The following is a 22,994-nucleotide window of genomic DNA, read 5'->3' as shown; positions in this document are numbered from 1 at the left end:
ATACCTTTTTTTGGCCTTGTGCCAGAGGTTATAAGGATTAAAGCTTTTAAGCGTATTGTTGATAGAAGCTTCAGAGTTTTAGTTATGATTGTAATGTCATCTCTTGTAAGTGGAAAAGTTCAAGAACATTTAGAGCACCGATTCTGAACCTCGGATTCAGGGACCCGCAGGGGTCACAAAAGCACAGCCAGAAAGTTAACCAAATTATTATAATGATTATAATTATTATAAGGATTTGGCCAATTTTATCAGGTGCTTGCTCGGTTTCTTGTCATTTCGAGACTGCAACTCTCTGCTGGCAGTCTACCTCTAAACCAAATTTGTCCTCTGTAAATGATTAAAAATGTAACTGTGTTGCACTTATTTTAAACCTGCCTCACACAGCACCTTACTGCTACACACTCTCCACTGGCTTCTGGTAGCTGCACGCATCAAATTCAAAACACTTCATCTCTCAAGGTAAGAGGTATTTGACCGATCACTTGATTTGACCCAAATATAAAAAAAAAAAACTAGCTCTTAATATATCACTTAAGTGTATCATGGTGTGTCCTAGAGATGGAGTGTGCAGAAATAGAAAGCTCTATGTCTCTTATAAATGAAGGCCTTAATAGTTATCAAGAAGACTGTACAAACAACAGGGAGGCAATAACCCGTTGAAATCTGAAGGTTTGATGCACAAGGTGACCGCTAGGTGTCGCTCATGGGCCGTATGTCGTCGTACACCAAGGCGGTGGAATTATTTTCCCCTAGATATCCAAACAGCTGAGTCCTACTCCAGACTACCCCAGAAGGGGACCTACCTCTTACTAAAACACCTAAACGAGTGCTTATTTCTCTCTGTTCTATGTAATTTTTTTTATTGTTTTTTAATTCCTATAATTCCTCCCAACAGAGTTTTAGTCTGATGGAATTCTAAGTCTGCAACCTTGTATACCAGTGCTTATGTATTCCTTGAGAGAGGCTTCAAAACACTTTTGTATGTCGCTTTGTATAAGAGCGTCTGCTAAATGCCGTAAATGGAAATCATTGACCGATCACTTGATTTGACCCAAATATAAAAAAAAAACTAGCTCTTAATATATCACTTAAGTGTATCATGGTGTGTCCTAGAGATGGAGTGTGCAGAAATAGAAAGCTCTATGTCTCTTATAAATGAAGGCCTTAATAGTTATCAAGAAGACTGTACAAACAACAGGGAGGCAATAACCCGTTGAAATCTGAAGGTTTGATGCACAAGGTGACCGCTAGGTGTCGCTCATGGGCCGTATGTCGTCGTCATAGCAACGCGACCAAACTGACAGTGTTTAAACTAATCGTAAGGTGTCGCGTTACAGTTACGTCAACAATAGAGGCGGGACCTGAAAGCAGGAAGTCGGTTTTTATGTAAGTTCCCTGTAAGCATGGAACATTTGCTTTGAATTGCGTCTTTAGTAAGTAAAATCATTTGCAGTGTTTGTTAGTAGTCATTAGTATCAGTATTGCATGTGCGCGTGCCTTTAACGCAATGAATTGGTTTATTTTAGGAGTATTTGCACAGGCTTTTCCTCGGTTAGGTAACGGAGGGAAGCACACTGAACATTTGAACCCTATTATGTGTTTTGTAGCTGTATAAAGGCGATAGTCCTAAAGATGAGCGAACAAGAAAATGCAAAAAGTTTTATCTAATATGAAGCCTTGCTGGTTTGTATGCATGCTGCTAAGGAGAATAGAATTATAGCCACTTGAGCTCATATTTAATTTGTATTTCTTGCTATAAGATTATAATTATAGATAACATGTTTATTTGTTTCTATTAGGCCGTGCTGAATTCGGGTTTTCTGTGCCACCATGTGGCCGGTTTTGTGGACCGCGATGCGCACCTACGCACCCTATGTGACCTTCCCCATTGCCTTCGTGGTGGGCGCAGTAGGGTATCAACTGGAGTGGTTCATCCGGGGACCCCCCAAACCCCCGGGGGAAGAAAAGGCCGTCACGGAAATTCGCGAGGACCGGAAACTTGAGGAGCTGGTGGGCCGAGACAGCACCCAAGTCCTGAGTCTGAAGGACAGACTGGAGTTCGCCCCAAGGGCAGTACTGGAAAAGAACCGGCCTGAGAAGAGCTAGCTAGAGTCAGCGCAACTTTCAGAAAACAAGACTAGTGCTAACTACATGCAATGCTGTATTTAAGGACACTGTGTACAATGGGAGTTCATGCTTCATCACTCTACAGTCACTTACATTACAGGTTTCCATCTCGGGTCCTGAACATTTGGGTTTCTTTGCACACGATTTGTCCAGGGTTAAGAACCTGTGCATGGCATGATGATGATCATCATCATCATCATCATCCACAGGACAAACATACTAGCAAATGTGTTGAAGATATTTTTTCATTCATGGCTTCATGGCCTTATGTCCTATGGTGGAAAAGCATTTAAAAGCTTCTATACATCTCACGCTTTTCACAGGTTATCATAAGACCAAGGTTTAAAAAAAAAAAAAAGCTCTTGTTTTGTGTGTGACTGATTGAAAACCTGAACAAGATTACCATATTAGAATTGCTTGAAATGTTTTGTGAGAAGTGCCCTTATTACAGAAGGAAATAAAATGCCAATTGACTTCGTTTGTCACTTCTTTCATGGGTGGACACGATACAGCTAGTTTTAGCCATCTGTCACTTTATATGAGAGTTTAGTGATTCGCCACACAATTCCACCCTGAAACACAACATGAGATGAAATAAATATGATCTGCATTTGTATTCTGCTTGTGATTAGTTAGAATTGAACTCCTATTGGCACAATTACCAGCACTGGGACTATGGGGAATGTAGGAAAAAAGTAATAATAATAATAAATTACAAAAGTATGGTGAAGTTGTCTTTAAAAAAAGAGGGCAGCATGTTTGAAAAAATTAAAATTAAATGACCACAGGTTTTCATTACAGGTTAAATCTTGGATGTGACATGCCATGTAGAGAGATTAATATGCAAATTGTTTTGGGTGAATATTTATCCTTGTCGTTATAGCAAAACTGAAGCATCTTTGTAGACAGATTGTATATCTGATAATTAATTACAGAGCATATTTGCACTATGTTTGTAAAGATGTGTGGTTTATTATTCTGTGTATGTTTGTGGGGTTTTTTTTTTTCAGGTTTTTCACTAAAAACATACACTGAATATAAAGTAGTTAATAAATGAAAAGTCACTCAGCTGTGTACTGATATGTGTTTCTAAGCAGTATAACACTGGCCAATGTTAAGGTACTGGGCACACGGAGGAAACTACATGATGGATGTGGATATTATTCAACAGTATTGTTAAACAACATGAATTTATTACTTTATTGAAATTCCACATCTCCCACTGTGTGTATTTTATAAGAAAGAAAAAAAGGACGTCTCATTAGCTTTACCATTCACCATTGTGTGTTTCACTTTTGTTATGAAGCCAGTTCATGTCCATACATATTAGGAATGATGCCTCAATTAATCTAATTGAGTGTTTATGTATTTCTCTGTAAAATTAGACAAAATAAAGGCAACCAATTATTTCTTGAACATGATCCCTTTTTTGGAAACTCCTTATCAAACCTTCTAACAGCACTGAAATTCAGTACAAGTCCATTCATAAAATAAGAGAATTATGTTTAATGGTCATCTGTCTAATCCCAACTAATTATTTGTGTTCTAGCTTTAATCAAGCAGTATTACATTACACAAGTACCTTATAGTATAGATAATGTAAACATGACAGCAAACAGGACTTAAGAAAATAAAAAAACCTCAAAAGACATCAAAGACAATAATCTGTTGTTGCTATCAGACTATTATAAGAAAGCTAACTGGGGAAGGGGACAGAAATTGAGTTGAATCTCATAACATCCTGATTGTGAAATTGAAAGCATGAAATTATTTCCACACCCTTTATCATAGGCAGTTAGAGCCAACACATTATTTCATTTACTTTATTTTTTCTATAGTACTTTGATGTGCTGTTATAATTTCTCAAATGGAATGTAATACATGCACTTTATATGATAAATAGTGTAGAAAGTCATATTGTTCATAGTAATGTGGTACAATACAAATTATAATGATTTAAATCATTCTTGTGTAAATCTGTTTTTTTGCAACATCGATTTAGACTTACGTTTGCACTATTTCAACTATATATATATATATATACGTATACATATACATATATAATAATTTATTTTTTTTTTAAAGAAAAATGTATTATTCCATTAATATTTATTTTAGGGAATTAAAAAACTAATCACTATCGCCTATACATGTGGGTGTTTGCATTTTACATGGAATTTGAATTTGTAAATAAAATTATATCGTATTAATGTTTTTTAGTCTACTTAATTGCTTAAGTTTAGGATTTAATGATTGTCAGGATTACATTGTAATTATTCTGGATGCCTTTGTAAAAAAGTGTGAAAACTTTTTTAACATCATATTGCAAAATATTCCACTAAATATTTTTATACAGTTTTTAAGTTTGTATCGGCCGTCCCTAATCGAAAAACAATAAAGCACAGGTGAACAAGCACATTAATATAAAGAAATCAAAAGTGACGATTGTCATTTTTAATTTCTTTATATTAACTGCTTGGTCGGATACTTTGCCATAACTGGTTAATAGGGCTGTATGGAAAACACGGAATATGTGGGATATATTACGTGGCATAACTCTAATACTGAAAATCTATGCTGTTATTTAAGTAAAAAAAAAACTTGATTTGATATGTTGAAGCTTTCTGTAAGAATGCATTTGTTTAATATTTAACTGTTATTGGAACACATGGTCAACAGGGTGGCTTTGAATTTTTGCAGTATTGCAGATAATAGCAGTAAATGATTTTATTCGTCATTTTGTGAGTGTGAGAAGTAAAAGAGTGCAGGTAATAGGGGAGAGACTTAGGAACTGAAGTGCGATCATCCCAGAAGGCAAACAGCTCCATTGTTCTTGAGAAATGGGAAGAGGGAGCGACACCACCAGCCACCTCTGGCCTCTCTAATCAGGATGTGTGCAGGCCCAGTGCACAATGCCGGCACGATTATTTAATACAGAGATTTCCATCAGCCACAACAAAAACAATTGAGCCACGCTCGAAATCCTTCCCTTTCCCATGGGTTCCCTGTTCAGTTCCCACAAGTTTCTGCACTGTCCTGCTCTGACCTGTTTGCTTGGACCAATCACTTTCGTTTCCCTTTGGATGAATCTCTAGGGATGCATCAGTGTCCATATAAGCCTAAAAAGTTATGGATTTGGAATTCTGTTTAGAAGAGTTGTGCTTATATTGATTTACAATGTAAGATTTTTTAGTCATATCATAATTGTTTTGTGTGTAGACAAAATAATTTTTTTTTATATAAACTGGAAGAAATGTCTTCTGCTTTTCAACTGTCCACTTTTGGTGATCCTGTGCAACTGTCAGTAAGTGAGCTCATAATTTTGCTTCTATTCTGATGTCTGATTTGAAGAATAACGGACTCTCCTGGCCTGTATATGCATCTTTTTTTCCATTGTACTGCTGCAACCTAATTGGATAACTGCCTGAATGAGCAAGTATCCAGGTGTTCCTATTAAAGTGGCTGATCTATTTCAGTTGCATAGGTATCATAAAACCCTATATTGAGTTATATCATTATTATAAAAAAATATAATTATTTTTTACCTTGGGATATATTATTACTGAAATTCAAAAGACTGCTGGGAGAAGAAAATCGTAATTTGCATTTTAATGAATCTCATATGCAATGTGTTATTTATCCTCTATCCCACTGCTTCCTCTGTTAGAGGCTTTTGATGAGGTGGCTGTGACATCTGTATAATGCTGGTGGGGCTTCATTATGAACAATGCAACAATGCCCACTGCTGCTCCATTGTCGGAGCGAACAATCCTCTGTACCAGTCCCTGGAGAGAGCAATGAAGGAATCAGGAAGCCGACACAAACTCATTTCCTCCTCGCTGTCTAAATGAAGGACTTATATAAATGTTTTTCTTAATCTCAAGCAAATTCATTAGGAGTCCATATATTTGGTCTGTTGTTCAGGTGCTATGGTCAGAGGTGGGAAGTAACGAAGTACAAATCCTTCATTATTGTACTAAAGTAAATGTTTATGGTTTCAGTACTTTACTTCACTATTTACTTTTTACATTCACTCATTATATTTTTACACAAATATTTGTACTTTCTACTTACATTTTCAAACCAGACTCATTACTTTAGTTTTAATCTATTTGGTGAAATGGCTCTCACACTCCACAGCTAGTTTATAAAGATAACAATGAGCAGTCAGAAGGCAACAAGAAGTATGAGAGTAATGTGGATGAGACAGAGGGAGTCAGCGATATAAACATGACTGAAAACAGAGACATTCCTGATCACCATCATCTTTTCTCTGCTTGTGTTCCATATGGTAATTCTTTAGCCTGAATACATTTATTAGATAACAAAATTTGCAATTATTATATATATATATATATATATATATATATTTGTTTTACTGATGCACCAAGTCTCATATTAGCACCAAAATCGGCAATGATGCACACAATTAACCCTCTGGGGTCGACAAACGCTGCCATTTTTTCCCATGATGCTCATAATAACAATGAGCATCTTTCCACACAGACACATAAATAAAACAACTTGAATAGCAGTGAATACTTGCCTCACAGACATAATACATATATGAATAGAAAGCTCTAAATGTCTACATTTAAATAAACTGAGTTTATTCGAATACAAATATTCTCAATTATGTAATCCGCATATAAATTAGAAGAGGTACATTTTCTCTGGTATCACCTCACTAACCGTCCGTGTGGAAACATAGCAAAGGTTCCTTTTGGTGTCTTGATGATTTACGTAATTTAAAACACTATATTTACTTTAAAACATTTACAAGATTATTTTGTCTTCATGCTCTATGTTGAGTATGGCTTTACTAATAATAAACATACATTTGCATAAAGCATCCATATATGTCCATGCCCATGTTGATTAGAGTATAAAAATATTGGAAAGTGTTTATTTAAGGTTCATTAGAACAGATAAAAATGTGCGATTAAATTGTAATTAATTGTGTGTTGACAATCGTGTGATTACTTGCGATAACATTTCTTAATTGATTAACAGCCCTAATATTATTATGATGTGAGGTCCAGTTACCAGCTAAAACAGGTAGTAGGAATGGCTACTTTTTACTTAAGTACGTGTCAGAGCCCAAACTTCTTTTTTTTTTTCTTTAATTTCAGTAAAAAAGTGTAGTCAGTACTTCAACTTTTAGCAGAGTTTTTTAAAACATAAGTATCTGTACTTCTACTTAATTGAAGAATGTGTGTACTTTAGCCACTTCTGGCTAAGGTTGTCTTAGTTTGATAAAAATTTTTATAAATAAATAAAAAATCTGTATCAGGAAGTTCATTTTTCGATTTTGATATTTTTACCCAGTAACTAAGCACAGCTGAAAAACATGTCTTACAGTTTCAACATTAAAACATTTGTCTTTAGAACATAATTTGGTGATGTGTACCAGGCAAAATTTCTCTGTTATATTTTTTGTTCTTTTTTATGACTGAAGCTGGGGAAAAAAAGGTGCTTTCATCACTTACGCTCACAGGAAGTGTAAAACTTCCTTTTTGCCATGTGGTCCAGAATCATCCCAGGATAAATTTTCCCTAAATAAAAAAAATAAATAGCTAAATGCGAAAGTACAACATTAAAAATCCCCTTTTTCCTGAGGTCTCATTGTTACAAGTGCAGTATTTCCTTTACAGGTATCTTTGGTAGGACCTGCAGTTCTTCAGAATGCTGACAATGACAGAACAAATAACACTACACAAATCCCCAGGGAAAGCAGGATGTCTGATCAATCTAAACCCCTTGAGTTGGACTTAAACCCAAAACACATCAGTACGGTTTGGAATGTAGGCTTGGTAATTGCTTGTGCCTTTTTTGTCTGTGTGAAGAGTGTGTATTTTGTGTCAGGAGAAAAATGCTTCAGCAATCAGAACAACAATATCAGGCCAACAATATGACGCTGAGGTGACTCACTCGTACTGATACACAAGTGTGCAAATGACGAACTGACAAAGAACCGTGTTGGATTCAGGGTAGAGATTGACCACAGAATGACTAAGCGTATAATTCTTACAGTAAATCCAAAATGATTTAACAATACAAATGAGGTACAAATGCTTTCATGCTCTTAGGACAAACTGAAGAAGACAAAGAAATGTATTGCTGCTATAAAATATTTTAGATATTTTTCTATATTATTCAAATAATACACAGAGACAGATTTAGAGAATATCTTTGCTTTGAAAAAAGATGACAGTTTTGTGAAATGAAAGGAAAAGTCATAGTCATAGTCATAGAAGTCATAGACGTTAGAGCTTTTAAATTGTCACTATTTACCCACTGTTTACAGACCTACACATCATGAGATTCTATGGTTTGTCCAAAGATGACACACTGAACTTGGACTGATGCTGCACTGGCCTGAAAAGCTACATTATTCTTGGCTGTATCATATCATTCAACTTATTTATTTTAATAGGTTGGAGCAGTAATGCAGACTACTCCCCTTAATGAAACACATTATCTGTGCCAGCAAATCACCTATTGTTGAGTAGTGCAGTGGGAAGTGTTGTTTCTTCACAGCATTATGATCCATGGCCAGAGTTTAGGTTTCTGTCAGCGATGAGTTCTATGCCTCATGCTCAGTTGAACGCTAATGAAATGCTTTTATTTTTGATTCTTTTACTAAATTATATTATTGACAGCTTTCCAATTTCTATTATATATGTCCCGCTTTTCACTTGATTATAGTGTGTACTCAATCAGGCATGGCTGTGAGAAACCGTATAATACATTTTAGATCAAATCTATCTTAGTGTTGTCTGAACACACACTTCAGTAAAAGAAATACAGTTATGAGGAAACTGATACGGTTTTGTAAAAAAACAGTTTACATAAACAAGTCACACATTTACTTAAACCAGAACCTAGAAATAATGCAGAATTGCATCCCAATATTGTGGATGATTACTCTGGTACTGCAATAGGTTCCTTCTTTGACAAAAGACGTTTGGCAAAACCTGTGACCAGCATATACAACATTATAGAAGACAACATGAATTAGAATTTGATTTTTATTAAAGCAATTAGCATATATACATATTAAAAAAATAAATATAAAAATAGAGAATACAATATCATAATATAATATACTTTAAATATATATATATTTAAAATTTAAATTCACATATTTAGTTGGTACATAGTTGATATTTTGGTCAGTGTGGACAGACTGGATAACGGACATGTTTGAGCCTGCCTGTGAGACTTGGTGAGCTTGGGGAGACATTGCACAGCCCTTTGGTAACTGATTTGAAATGCATTTTACAGGAAAGGATTAAAAGAAGCTGAATAAATCTGCTAGCACCTAAAGTCATCTAGCTGCCAAATGTAAATTCCAAGTGTGTGTAACATTATTTTTAATTTCAACTGAGTAAAAGTAACATTGATAAGCACATCAACTGTTCTATCTAGCTGCAAATAGCTATTATGATGATTTTTTTTTACTACGGTACAAAGCGAATTGAAGTTATAGTTATCTAAATCCTATTCTTCATCAACTAAATGTTAAAATTTTGTACATTTTAGCACTGTGCCTCCGAAAGTGCAAAATATATGCACCAGATTTTCCCCTGACAAATAGAACTAGTCATAGTGTAAGCAGATTTGCAGTGTTTTTTTCTGTGAAGGAATCCTAGTGTATATTGTAATACTCGCTAGCTACTCCTTATGAAAAAAAAATGGTTAAAAATAACAACACTGGTAAGACAACATGCAGTGCTATTATCCAAAATTACCAACAGGTACAGAAAGAAAGGAAAACAGAAGTTGGACCTAGGCTCTCAAGTGACATCTTTACAGTATTACATAACTGATGTGAACAGAAGACATACACTTTGGCACATTAGCAAGCACAAGGTTTAGTGAAAATGTACTTATTTAATAAATTATGATTTTCCCTCCACCTTATTCGTGATTAAACAGATTGCCTCAAACTACAATTTATCTTTGCATGTTAAAACTTAAAATTGAGTTTAGTTTACAGTGTATTAGATTCAACTGTTCATCTAAACAGGAAATAGAGGAAATGGCAGTTGTCTTACAGCAGTGTTTTGTCCTGCCCTCTGATAAAACAAAACAGGATCCATTACACTGGTTGTCTAAGCTCATACATGATGTTTATCAGTGGAGTGTTTCACTTTATCCTTAACTCTTAAATGGGTTTGGTTTGAACATGTCTGTACTTTCAGAGTCACTAACAGCTGTAACCAAATTCCTTGTGTATGTTGGCCAATAAACCTGATTCTGATTCTGAACATGCTTTTTGTAGTGACCCCTATGTATGGTGTCAGTTTAAGTTTATCACTGTAATAAATTTTCCTATAAATTAACAGTAAAATACTGGAAGAAGCGTTGCCAGGAGTTTACTGTTAGTTTTACAGTAAATTCAGTACAGTACAGTTGCAATCTGCTTAATAATTTACTATATGCTACTAAGATAAAGTCATGCACTGAATTACAATTAAAATACAGTGCAGAATATTTTTAAAAGTAGACTACTGGCAGTAGGGTTGACAGTATGTTACTGTTTGTTTGTGGTTTGTTTGTGGTTCTCTGCATACAGATAAAATGTATTTCATTTAACTATTTATAATTTGCCCTTAAAAAGCAGGCTTCGGATAGAGAATACTTGGAAAATAAATCCGATTTGGCTTCATGGTTTCCTGTTCAGCGTGTCTCCTCTAGAAATACTGTTGTGTGCTGTATTCGAGGGGTCTCTATACTGCTAATTCTAACATCACCCTCAGAATTCAAAGCTATTCACAATGTCTTGTGGTATTTTATAGAAAACGGCAAATATTGCCCAGTATTCCATAGTGTAGTACCATTTTAATGGGAAACTGGCCAAATGTTACTGGCAGAATTCTTCTATAGAATTATGTTATAGTGTATTTGGGGTGCATGTCCTTGTCTGGGGATGTCTGCTCCCAGGCCAGTCCTTGACATACTGAGCATAGATGCCATTTTCTGTTGAAAAATGCTTCTGGTACGATTGAGTCTGAGCCTCCTTTAGCTGTAGTGGAACGTGTTTCACTACTGGATTGATCCCTGGCTGTTGATATTGGAACTTCTTTTCAAAATAATGTTTGATGAACAGTTGAAGAAGTTGGAACAGCTCTAAAACATTGAGCAACACAGAGACCAAAGCAATGACCTGAATATATATAGTGAAAATTGTCTTCTCAGTCGGCCGAGAGACAAAACAGTCCACCTTGTGAGGGCAGGGAAATCGCTCGCATTCATACTTAGCTGAAATTACAAACCCATAAAGGAACCACAAGCCAACAACAAAACCAATTTCAATTAGGACTTTCACAGCTATGCTGATAGCGTATGCACCCAGAAGCTTCCCCTTGAGCTTTGGAGGAATGGACGGTTTCTTTTTCTTTGCCTCCTGTGTCTCAACTTCATTCTCTTCCTCTATCACATCTAACTTGGTTTCTTTGACTTTTATATACATCATTTTCCCGTGTGGCTCCTCTGTCTCTTTTTTTGTCTCCTTATGTCTCCACATGGCCACATAGACGAAAAAGAAAATGCTGGGCGTAGAGACAAAGACAACCTGTAGGATAAAGTAGCGGAAATGGGAGACTGGAAAAGCCTTGTCGTAGCATACAGACTCGCAGCCAGGCTGTTTGGTGTTGCAAACAAAATCCGACTGTTCATCGTCCCACGCGGACTCAGCAGCAGCACACAAGACGAGTACACGGAAGAGAAAAAGGACAGTGAGCCACACGCGCCCCACAGCAGTAGAGTACTCATGACTGCCCTCTAACAGGTTTTCTAGAAAACCCCATTCAGCTTTGGACATCCTTTGGATCTGCACACAACAAATGTTCACACAGCATAAAATGAGCCAAGAACTAAAGTCAGGAATTTGTAGACTATTAGAAAAAAGTACTACATTACAAAGTAATACATTGTAATAACACTTGATAGGGTATAGGAACATCAGTGTGCTAAGTGCACCATTAAACAAGAGAACGTTTGAACCGTGTTTTCCAAAAATGTACACCAATTTCTCAATTTTGTATGAACATTTACTAAAATAATTTCTTTTCTAATTGTTATTGTCAATAGTGCATCAATTTTAATACGTTTAATTTCTGTGCTCCACGTTCCCCTTACATACAAACCTATATATACGTAAAATCTGCAAATTCTGCAAATGTGATCCTGACTTTACCTTGTGCAAATAAATCTTTCTTCTTCTTTCATTAATATTTGTTGTATCTTGAAGATTTTGTCACCAAGACCAATGACTTATGTGTGAGCACACTTGCCAAATCTCTCATTCTTTTATAGTTTTAAGATCTATTAAGATTGTGGTACCTTCTGAGTCATTTACACCTTTAATTATAAATTTAGACTTTTCATTACCACTTCTTTTATTCTGGAGTTCAGGAGATCAGACTGCTGTAGTGTAAAATCTGAAAGTCAAAAAGAATATATATCTTGTTTAACCCTTTCATTCATATTAGAAAATAGTAACATCTTCATATTTGAATTAATCACAATAATATTTTGTATAAAGTTAGACAAAATATTATAAATTAATAAATAAAATCAATAAAGGACTATATGTTTAGTGGACTGTTTCTATATGGGAATACAATGCATCAAAGACATCAGGAAAAGTTTTATTTGCAGGTTTGCGATTCTATCAGGCAAATATGGAAGTGGTTTCTACCACTAAATAAAAAAATAAAAATAAAAGGTTATTGCGTTTTTTTCTCTAGGGTAGATAGGGTAGAATTGTGAGATATAAACTCGCAATCGCTAGAGAAAAAGGCAGAATTGTAAGATATAAAGTAAGATATAAACATATAAAGTAACTCATTTACTCTTTTTTACAATAAAAAGGTACCTCCCGCATTCTTTAAGAATCACATCTCATAGTTTTCTATGGTGCTTTGCCAGAAAGTGTTGTAAATGAGAAATAAACTTAAGAAGTCAGAATTGTGAGGAAAAAAGTCTGAGATATGAACTCACAATTGCAAGTTTGTATTATGCAATTCTGAGGAAAAAGTTAGAATTGTGGGATAAAAAGTATAACGTATAAAGTATAATCACAACAACCATAGGCTACAGTATTCAGCCAGTTTTGAACAATTGAACAGATGGGAGTGTGGTGTAGAATTGACTGATATGAAGTTTAATACAGTTTCGAGTTAGCTTGTATGTTTTGGAAATTGAAATTACACAGGTTTACAAAATTGTCCATATTCTATTTCAATTATTTATAATTTCACTTTTTAGGCTAATAATAAAAGACCTATACAGGAAATATGTATCTTTCATATCATAAGTTTGCTTCCTTCACCTTCATTTCTAACGTTGGAGCACTCAGTGAGTTTCTAATGCACATTTTTATTCAGGGGCCAAAACAATCCTGTTACTTTAAATTTGCGATGATTTCCATCTGTGTAAACATCCTATGAATCACATTGGTCTATGCTGTTCCTTCAGTCCCGAAAGACTGTTTTTCCATGCAGATACTGACTCAAACTGTAAGCAGTTATAGGAAATAGCATCAGAGAATCCTCCGCACTTGGAGGATTATTATTATTATCATTATTATCATTATTATGCTTACTTTTATACATTTATTACTCTGTTCTTTGTTAAAAATGAATCACATTTTGATAAATATTTATATTCATCCTATACATAATGGATTCGCATGGGGTGAACAAAAACACTTCCATTTAATTATATTGAGAATGTTACAATAAAGATATGAATTTCATGTATCAGAATATTGGAAGCATAGTACACACCAAATACTGTAGTCTCATAGTCCATTCTTATCTTGACTAATAAACTCTCAACTAGAAGCAGCTAGTTCTTTTTTAAATATGAGACTGAATGTATTCTCTCTTAGACAAATGTCTAGTAAAATCTACTTTGTGATTAGGCAAGAGCTGTGACCCAAAATAAACCCTACCTGTATTTCTTGGACTTGTGTTGATCCTGTATTTCTCGTATGTCTGTTTTGGAGCTTAAACAGCGCTGTAATGATGTCTAGAAGTTCCTGTTATCAGCATAAAGAGAGCCGAGGAAGAGGAACTTTCCCAAGCCCTCCCACAGGAACCTGGTCCAGGAAAAGGGATGGATGTGTTCAAAAATAGTCCTCTTCTCTTCTGCCTTCACACTGGCTAAATGTCGTCATGGAGAGATTCAACCCATAGGTCATGAAGATGCACATTTCTACTTAGATGTCTTTTCACTCTTCCTGGCCTTTATGATCTCAAGGGCTCAACATTTTCTCCTGATGCATTACTTTCATGTTTTTGTTTTGACAGCCTGCTGCATAAAACTGGCCATTAAAAAGTTCATTGACTGTTAAAGCTTTTAAGAGTATTTTAAGGGACCAATCAAAGTTACAGTTAAGTGCGATTTTTTTTTTTTTTGGCTGAAGAAAGGAAAATTTTACATCATGCATTATCTGATGAAATTAATTATGTGACCAAATAGATCTGATAATAACATCTTAGTCATTCAATTTTCTTACTCTTTAATTTGTTTGTTTTTTTTTCATGCAAATGTATTTGAATGGTTGTGTTTGGTAAGCTAACACAGACAGACAGACAGACAAACAGACAAACAGACAGACAGACAGACAGACAGACAGACAGACAGATAGACAGATAGATAGATAGATAGATAGATAGATAGATAGATAGATAGATAGATAGATAGATAGATAGATAGATAGATTCCATGTTCCCACTATTTCTCCATTCCTGCATTTCCTTGTTGCACCACAAGGTGTCGCTTCATATGCATTAAAATATTCTATTGCAGTTTGTGGAGATGTCAAATCAATCACGCTGAAGCACTAAAATTTAGTGCTGAAATATAGCTAAATTAATACACAAAAAATTGATACATGTATAACAAGTGGGTGTACGAGTGTGTTTTCTGGCACACAAAGGAATGCTGAGTTATACTCTAAAGGTGATTGGTGATTCCATATGGGCATTTCCTTAATCAATAATTAAATAGGTAGTAGCTTAATTGCAAGCACGAGGCAAAATATTACATAATTGTAATAGTTGTTTGAGCTATTCATCTAATTAATAACATTAACACACTCATGATTGTATATTATGAATGTTTTATATTCTTATATGTTATTGCCAGGCCAAACCAATATTACCTTAAGAACCAACTGAGGTGTTGTTGATTTTACCATTGACTGTTGATTCGATTTTTCAAGACTATGCTGCTATTTCATATCATACAACTCAGAAGCCGTTAACTACACAAGTAGTCTAAATGTGCCTTATTTGAAATCCACCATTTATGTTTTGAACACTGTGTTCCTCAATGGTCCTATACAGTGTGTTGATTTATGATAGGGCTTTGCCTGTAAGCCGTGCTTAACAATGATGGGTCATGCAAAGTGTCAATATTTTAATTGGTTGGAAGAATAAAGGGCCTATTTGAGGCAACTGCAAAAAGAAAGCATTTTCTAAAGTCTGTTCAATTGGCAATGAATCATTCTGACAATCGCTTCCCTTTTCTGGCATGTCATTATAAAACCATTCTGATTGCAGGGAACTAGAGGTTGTGCTTCTGTGGAAATGGCAATTTCTAAATAATGATGTGATGTAGCACCAAGTCCATGGTGATAAATCATAAAACATATTTGAGCATAAGCTGTAAATGCCCTATCTCTGTTACAGAACTTAAGATGAACGGAATTGAGGAGGTTAATTGCGAGAGGTTGTTCAGTCACTGCTCTGTAGTCCACGAGGCTGCATCTGGGAGGGACAGGCCATGACTGTGCACTAAATTCAGATCTGACCTTTAACTGTGATTGGACACAGGCCCCTGAGGGTGTTGGCGTTTTTTTGCTTTTTCAATTATGAAGCTGACAAAGTAGGATCTGGTTTTGTGCTTTTTGTGAAGTATGCTTGAGTGAGAGGTGGACATGAAGGTGTGGACACATAGTGCGTTCTGGCTTTTCCTGCAGTGATAATCATACTTTGCATTGCCTTTTTCCTTGTACATAATTTCATGAACTCATACATAATATATACCATAAGCCATGAGAACGGTAGGGTGTGTAAACAGACATTTTATCCACACGTGGATCTGCCTTTAATAAGAAATCTTCAGGATGGATTTGTGTTTGGGGTATTTTTTAACCATCTATGGCATTGATCATTACTTTGTCATTATTTCTCATCAAATGTAAAGCTGGTGATTAATTAATATTTTTGTTCAGAGTATCCACAGTATGTTTGCTACAGCTGTTTATATACATAAATTGTGTTTTATTGTTAACATTACCTTAGAAAAGACAGAAAGATATAAGCGGAATACATATATATATATATAATATATGCACATATACAATTGAACGGATAATTTCTACTATATTGTGATATACGTTGCACTTTAGTAAGAACATTTTTTTTCATAAGTCGTTGACTTTACTTGAAATATTACTATGCTGAAAGTGATGTCCCAAAAATTAATGAATTAAAGTGCACTGTTGAGATATGCTTATAAGCATGCCCACATTTACTCATCTACAGCAAAGTTTCCTGGTCAGGGTTGAAGTAGATCCGGAGCCTATCCTGCCAACATTGATTACCAGGTGGGGAAGTTCACCCCAAATGGAATGCCATGAGCAAACATCCACATTTTCATTTACACCCAGGGGTTATCTTAGTCCAAGCAATTTGTTTGCTTGTTTTTGGACACTGCGAATCACACCAGGGAATCTGCAGCTGTGAGGTGGCAATGCTGCTCACTGCACCACCATTCTGCACCAGCATCCTAATCATATTTAGCAGATTGGTGGCTTCCACTCAGTGCAATTTAGACCCATGGTAACAATATGAGGTGCCAACAGTGTGAAGTATACTTCAAACCTATAGTGGTGACTCTGATACCACTCTACTGCCACAGAAATCTTTTTTAATCCGCTATGTAAGGTTGCTGGCCAAGGTGCTGAATTTACAATCAACACCAGACCAAGGCATTTTACTGTTTGCTCAGTAAAGCGAACTTAACTTTAAATTAAAAAAAAGCTCTATATTATCTCTTTTCTAAATAATGAATGAATAAAGATGAAAAGATTACAAAGGTCATTAATGAATGAAGTGTGTGTTTGTGTGTGTGTATGTGTATGTGTGCATGACGTTGCTTTGCATTAATTCACACAACATCTGAGATTTTTTGTGGCTGTAGGCGGTGAATGTCGCTTGTGCAATTTGCGTGCCGATCGTGTCAGAAGGCCTACAGCTTGGTGGAAAAAATATCGACACTAAATGAATCATTGAGCTTCCCACTTTTACTCAATTTTTTATCCAGTATGCCAGGTCTCTTCACTTAATGACAAGAAACATTAGGCTGTAATGTTTTTTTGTTGCTTTGTAGTGACATATTCTGCTTTTTCTTTCAGAATTTTCCATTGCCTTCTAACCCATGTCATTTGTAAAGATCATCTAGATTTCTGAATACTTCTCTCTCTCTTTCTTTCTTTCTTTCTTTCTTTCTTTCTTTCTTTCTTTCTTTCTTTCTTTCTTTCTTTCTTTCTTTCTTTCTTTCTTTCTCCCTCTCTCTCTCTCTCTCTCTCTCTCTCTCTCTCTCTCTCTCTCTCTCTCTCTCTCTCTCTCTCTCTCTCTCTTTCTCTGTCTCTCTCTGTGAGTCATACTGACATTGATTTCAATGCCATTGCTTAAGAATATTGCAAAGTTATTTAGCAGCTGCTCTGTGCTTTTGTTTTTTGAAGTGTTAGATTTCATTTCAAAGGGACTTTCATTTTGCCTGGGTTCACACTAACACTTTTAATCTCACTGCTCTTCTAAGGTTTAAGTAAAATATGCAGAATCAAACATCATTTATTCAGTTTTCCAGGTTAATTTAATGTTTGAAAATGAAAGAGCCAGCTGTTCTTAGATGCACTGGACGCATGTTTGAAGAGGCAAGTGGCACAGAGCCCAAATTAAATTACAGCCTGAAGGATGAAAATATACAGATCATAAAAAAAAAAAAAAGAAAAACATTGTCTGACAAATCTGATTTTCCTCTGGCATCCATGAACAGTATGACTCTCATGACTGTGAAAGGGAACTGGGAAAAATGTCAAAGTGTATTAACTACTCTGCATCTATAAAGGTCTGAGCATTGAATATTAATAGACTGACATGTAGTGCAGGATGTCCATGATAGTTTAAGCATATATGACAAAGATGTTTACGGTTGTCTTGGTGTTGTCGAACATGTTATTATAACCCAACTCTCAAATCAAATTTAAATGGTAGTTCCAGGTTGGACCTAATTACACACAGGGCAGGGTTGCATTTACAAAACTGCATGAAAATTGTTGCTACTCATTCAAGTGCACCATCTTTAATTAGTTGCGGGTAGGTGGTAGCATAGTGGAAGGAGGTGGTTAAGGCATCTGAAGGTCGTTAGTTCAAATCCCAGCCATACCAAGCTGCTGCCAGTCATGGCCCCCTGAGGAAGGCCCTTAACCCCATAGTTGCTCAGTTTGTACAAATTATATATATGTAAGTTGCTCAGGATAAGGGTGTCTGCCAAATGCTGTAAATATTACTTTCTTTCTGAGAGTGAGGGATTTTTTTCTTGAAATCATGATTAGGTAAATAGCAATGAGGGTTATTACGTCTGCATGAATTGCAATTATGATAATGGGTCTTTCATAGATGGGTGACTGAGTTAGGGTAACAATTGGGATTGCAAGGCCTACCTTGAGAGAGAGAGAGAAAACGAAACAGTTATTTATATTTTTTTTTCTTCTAAGAAGCCATACTGCTTTATTCTTTCCCTATACTATGGGCACCTTTCATTTATTTCCTTGAGCCTGTAGAGTGTAGCAGCAGCATCTAATGCGCCCTGTTTGAAGCCTTTTTCTGAAGCCACGCCCCTCCTCCGGGTACACGGGCCGCTCTAGACCAATAGGGTTTAAGCAGCGCCGGGACGGAGGGGAATCCTGAGCGCGCGGAACCTCACAACCAGCTGCACATTACAGAGCGCTTCGCTTCTGTCTCCGGATTTCTGTACTGCTGTAGAGACGAGGCTGCTGCATAGAGGAATATTGCCTGAACCCGTGCCCAGTACGAGGGACCTGAAGGCAAACCTCTGAACTCCAAACGAAGGTAAGTCTCCTTCATCAGGATGCTCTTCACCAATGACTTCTCTTTGCATCTCAGAGGGGTCTGTGTCTGTGTTCACTACACCGCTGGATGTTAGTACAGGGAAACTGGGGCTCAGGTATGCTTTCCTTTCTTTTGCATTGAGTTTTTTTAGTGTGTGTGCACTAAATGCGCACCCCTCGTGCGTAATCGTTTGAAAGTTTTGCCATGAAGCCGGGGCAAGACCGCGGGCAAGACATCTGCACTTTACACATTCCAGCTGAACGCTGAAAACCCTGGTGCGCATGTGCCAGCCGTGATTGCTCTCCTCTCCTAACACTCCCAAAGAATCACAGATAACGGATTCAATGGTGAGCAGCCAATTGTTCTCATTCATAAAAATACTCAGTGAAACAAAAGATACTCGGGATAAATCATCGACACAGAAAACCAGTCCTTATAACCCCTTTTCCATCCTTTTGGAAGCTCATTAAGATATTTTTTTGTCACGGTAACTACACATTTGCAATGCCTGTTTTTTAAAATATAAAATATATGTGCCTTCTCTTGGCTAAATGAACACTAAAATTTTGCTTGGTTTAAACAATTAAATATATGATTACTGCATTAACTTAGATCAGGTTTTTGCCCCTTATCTACCATCCACCACCACTGAGACTGCAGGAAGGCTATGGAAAGCACCAGTTCTATTTGGGAAAACCTTTACTGCAGGGATTTTACTTACAATCCATTCATTTAGATGAACAGTATAAAATCAAACAAACAAATACATATATAAATAACGTAATGTGATGTAAAATTTAATATGGTAAGATGTGAAAGATAAAGTGTTTACTTTCATCAGTAGTTTACTTTCAGTCAGAGCTGCAATTAGTATGTATGTACGAATTGAAATGTGATCCTTGTGTATTTTATGTGGTGATCTACATTCTTGATAGCTAGATCAAGACATATTCTTTGGTATAATTTTTGGTTGTAAAGCAGTTAGAACTTGAGGGAAAATACATTTTTTATTAAATAAAAAATGACAGTTTATCATTGAAATCCAAAATATGTGAGTAGCCAACAGATAAAAAAAAAAAAAACTACACATTTTTAAATAAAACAATGAATTTCACAAGGGATACAAGAGATAATGCTTGACAAATAGTCACAAAACAAATGACCAAACTACTATACACATTACCACCCTTTTTCTTTTGGTTTTGAATGTTACTTGAATCAAAGTAAAAAAAACTGATCATTAGTTTTAAAGCTTTACAAATGTAATGAAAAATGTCTGAGATCACATCCTTTTTCTTCACTGAGTACATGTATAATTATGAACTGTGCCATTGGTAAGTATAACATTTCATTAAGGTTTTATGTACAAAATAATGACACATTCAAAGTCATTCATGTACAGAGATACACACAGGTGTACTTATGAGTACACACACATTATGAGTGACTCATACTGTAGTGCAGGTCACGCATAACACACACACACTTCAACTCGCACATTCACCCTCTTTCAGTGCACCCCGTTCTCTTTGCATTTTCCCTCTATTCCTACAACATTTTCTACTAAGGTCATTCTTTTCTCTCTTTCTCCAACCTTTATCATTGTCTTTTTCTTTTTTTTTTGCCCATTTCTCTCCCTTTCTCCTTTACTACCCTTTCTCTGTTTGCTGTTTTGTTTTTGTCCAATAGTAGTAATCAATCCTTGCCCTCTACTCTCTAATCTTTCGCCTCTATTTTCCTCTACATTATCTTAAGTGTTTGAATGTGTCATAAGAAACTACAGTAATGATACATATTATAGAAACAATTTAATTAAAAAAATTGCCATTCAGTGAATCTGAATGGCAATTTAATTAAAAAAATTGCCATTCAGTGAATCTGAATCTACTAATTTGTTTGTTTTATGATTCATGATTTCCCTGATCCAGAAATTAACTTCATTTAGATCAGTGCTTTTTTAGAATATCCGAGGGTTGGTTGGGGAGGAATACGTGTTCGTTATTTTTTTTATTTATCTGTTTATCTTGTTGTTAATAAAAATACAAACTGCTCCTTCAAATAGATATAGAATCAACGTTTGCAATACTGTCTTTCACAGTACCATAAAGGATTTTTCTTAACAGAGTCAAAGAATAATAGTAAGGATTTCTTTATTTGCATAATTTGAAATGTGCATATAAATAGAAGGTCTAAACAACACAATGTTGTTAATGAAACACACCTCAACTTGAGAAAATGTGCGTATACTACAGACTGAAACAGCAATAGGTGTCAGCATCACTTCTTATCTCTGAAAAGTAGTTCATCTTTGTGGTTGTTCTAATTAGCTTTCCTAAAACATACAAACCATGAAATTGAAAAACAAACAAAAAAAAAAAAGACAAAAAGTTTGTGATGGCAGTTTTAAACACCCTATCATTCAAACCACATTAAGTGAAACTTACCTTGCACAATTAGCTGTGGGATGCTGAGCAGACTGTCAATCTTTCTCACATTAACATCTGAGGCAGATGGCTGCAGTGCAACTGAAATCCGAAAGTATAGAATAGACAAACGCGCTTTAAATAGTATCCAGCAAACAGAACAATTCATAGAGTGTATATAGAGTGTGCATATATTCGTAAGGGACTGCAAACTCGCATATACTTCCTAGAGTAAAAATACATGTAATAGTAGATACACATCGTAAATACATCCTGAGTTTATTAACATCCTAAAAAAGGAACTGAAATAATACTTGGAATATCATGAATAAAACCTTCAAGATATTTTAGCTGGGCAATAATTGAATTAAACTTTTATTTGTTGTCTGTTTAGTCTTGTTAACTCAAGTAACCAAGGTGGTGTAAAAGTTTAAATTGTTTGGAATTACCACCATTACTTTCATAAACTTTGTTTTATTGACGAAAAGTAGAATATTTTCTTTGCAACTAGTGAAGTATATCAAAGTTATCACAAAGGTTTGAAATATGTCCCAATAGACTGTTTAATAGTAGTGCTATTGAACAATCTGTGAAGGGGTCAAGTGACAGGTTAATTGATTAATACTTTTGTTTGCAATCGCAAATACAATCAGGTTGTGTGGATTTTGCAACACTGTTGGATGGATGTCTGCTTTGGTGGTGGGTTTCAATTAACTGTATGCAACTAAATATACACTATATGACCAGAGGTCTGCATACTCATGTTTGTTGAACTTCCCCATTTTAAAACAATGGCTGTTTGTATGGAGTATGTTCAGCCTTCTGTACCGGCCTCCAGAAGATTTTGGTATGTAGCTTTGGTGGTTTTATGCAGGCACTTAAACAAACCAGCCTTTGCAAGCCTTTATGGAGCTCTCTTTATGTACATATTATGCTGAAATAGGTTCACTTCGTTCCATAAAATGGAAATGCTAGGTACAAAAAGTATTACATACAATTCTGTGCATGGTCAGGCAACATTTTGAGAAAGGCCTCTTTAAAAGTGTGTTGGCCAGCTGTCCACATTAGTTTGTACACTTAGAAGATTTGCAACAAATTGTTTTTATTGTTTTGGGATTGTGGAACAGCACTACAGCTGAAACATAACTTTATGGAAAGAGTATATTGGCTGGATATGATTAGATTCCAAGTGAATTTTTGAGCAAGTTACTAAGGTGAACAAATAAGTATTGGCCACTGCCATGATCATTGATTCCTATTTAGACAGCAGGAGTAGAACAGGAAC

General features: G+C 35.6%; 3 protein-coding genes across 6 annotated transcripts in view; 2 read left to right on the top strand and 1 right to left on the bottom strand.

The window, feature by feature from the left end:
• The first annotated feature begins 1,253 nt into the window (after positions 1-1,253).
• smim12 (small integral membrane protein 12) lies at positions 1,254-2,601 on the top strand. Of its 3 annotated transcripts, none has more exons than XM_046834274.1 (2): positions 1,254-1,386; positions 1,800-2,601. In XM_046834274.1, the coding sequence occupies exon 2, from the start codon at positions 1,831-1,833 to the stop codon at positions 2,104-2,106; it is 276 nt and encodes a 91-aa protein (XP_046690230.1). In that variant the 5' UTR covers positions 1,254-1,386; positions 1,800-1,830; the 3' UTR covers positions 2,107-2,601. The 3 variants fall into 3 exon arrangements, with proteins under 3 accessions (XP_046690230.1, XP_046690231.1, XP_046690232.1); XM_046834275.1 differs by having other exon boundaries at positions 1,344-1,433; XM_046834276.1 differs by lacking the exon at positions 1,254-1,386 and adding an exon at positions 1,547-1,683.
• A 7,329-nt stretch (positions 2,602-9,930) lies between these two features.
• Positions 9,931-14,179, bottom strand: gja4 (gap junction protein alpha 4). The gene is made up of 3 exons (XM_046835475.1): positions 14,093-14,179; positions 12,526-12,575; positions 9,931-11,965 (listed from the first exon to the last, which is right to left on the bottom strand). The coding sequence occupies exon 3, from the start codon at positions 11,954-11,956 to the stop codon at positions 11,027-11,029; it is 930 nt and encodes a 309-aa protein (XP_046691431.1). The 5' UTR covers positions 11,957-11,965; positions 12,526-12,575; positions 14,093-14,179; the 3' UTR covers positions 9,931-11,026.
• A 4,961-nt stretch (positions 14,180-19,140) lies between these two features.
• The window catches only part of dlgap3 (discs, large (Drosophila) homolog-associated protein 3), a 155,336-nt gene continuing 151,482 nt past the window's right edge, over positions 19,141-22,994 (top strand). Inside the window, exon 1 of one of the 2 annotated variants that reach the window (XM_046834838.1) lies at positions 19,141-19,286. The gene's annotated coding sequence lies outside the window, so the exon portion shown is untranslated. The remainder of the gene's footprint in view (positions 19,287-22,994) is intronic. The other variant, XM_046834840.1, reaches the window with a different exon arrangement.

Source organism: Silurus meridionalis, chromosome 22, assembly GCF_014805685.1.
Source record: "Silurus meridionalis isolate SWU-2019-XX chromosome 22, ASM1480568v1, whole genome shotgun sequence".
NCBI classification, from domain to species: Eukaryota; Metazoa; Chordata; class Actinopteri; order Siluriformes; family Siluridae; genus Silurus; species Silurus meridionalis.
The sequence above is the reverse complement of the archived record's forward strand: the minus strand, read 5'-3'. Positions and strand labels throughout refer to the sequence as shown.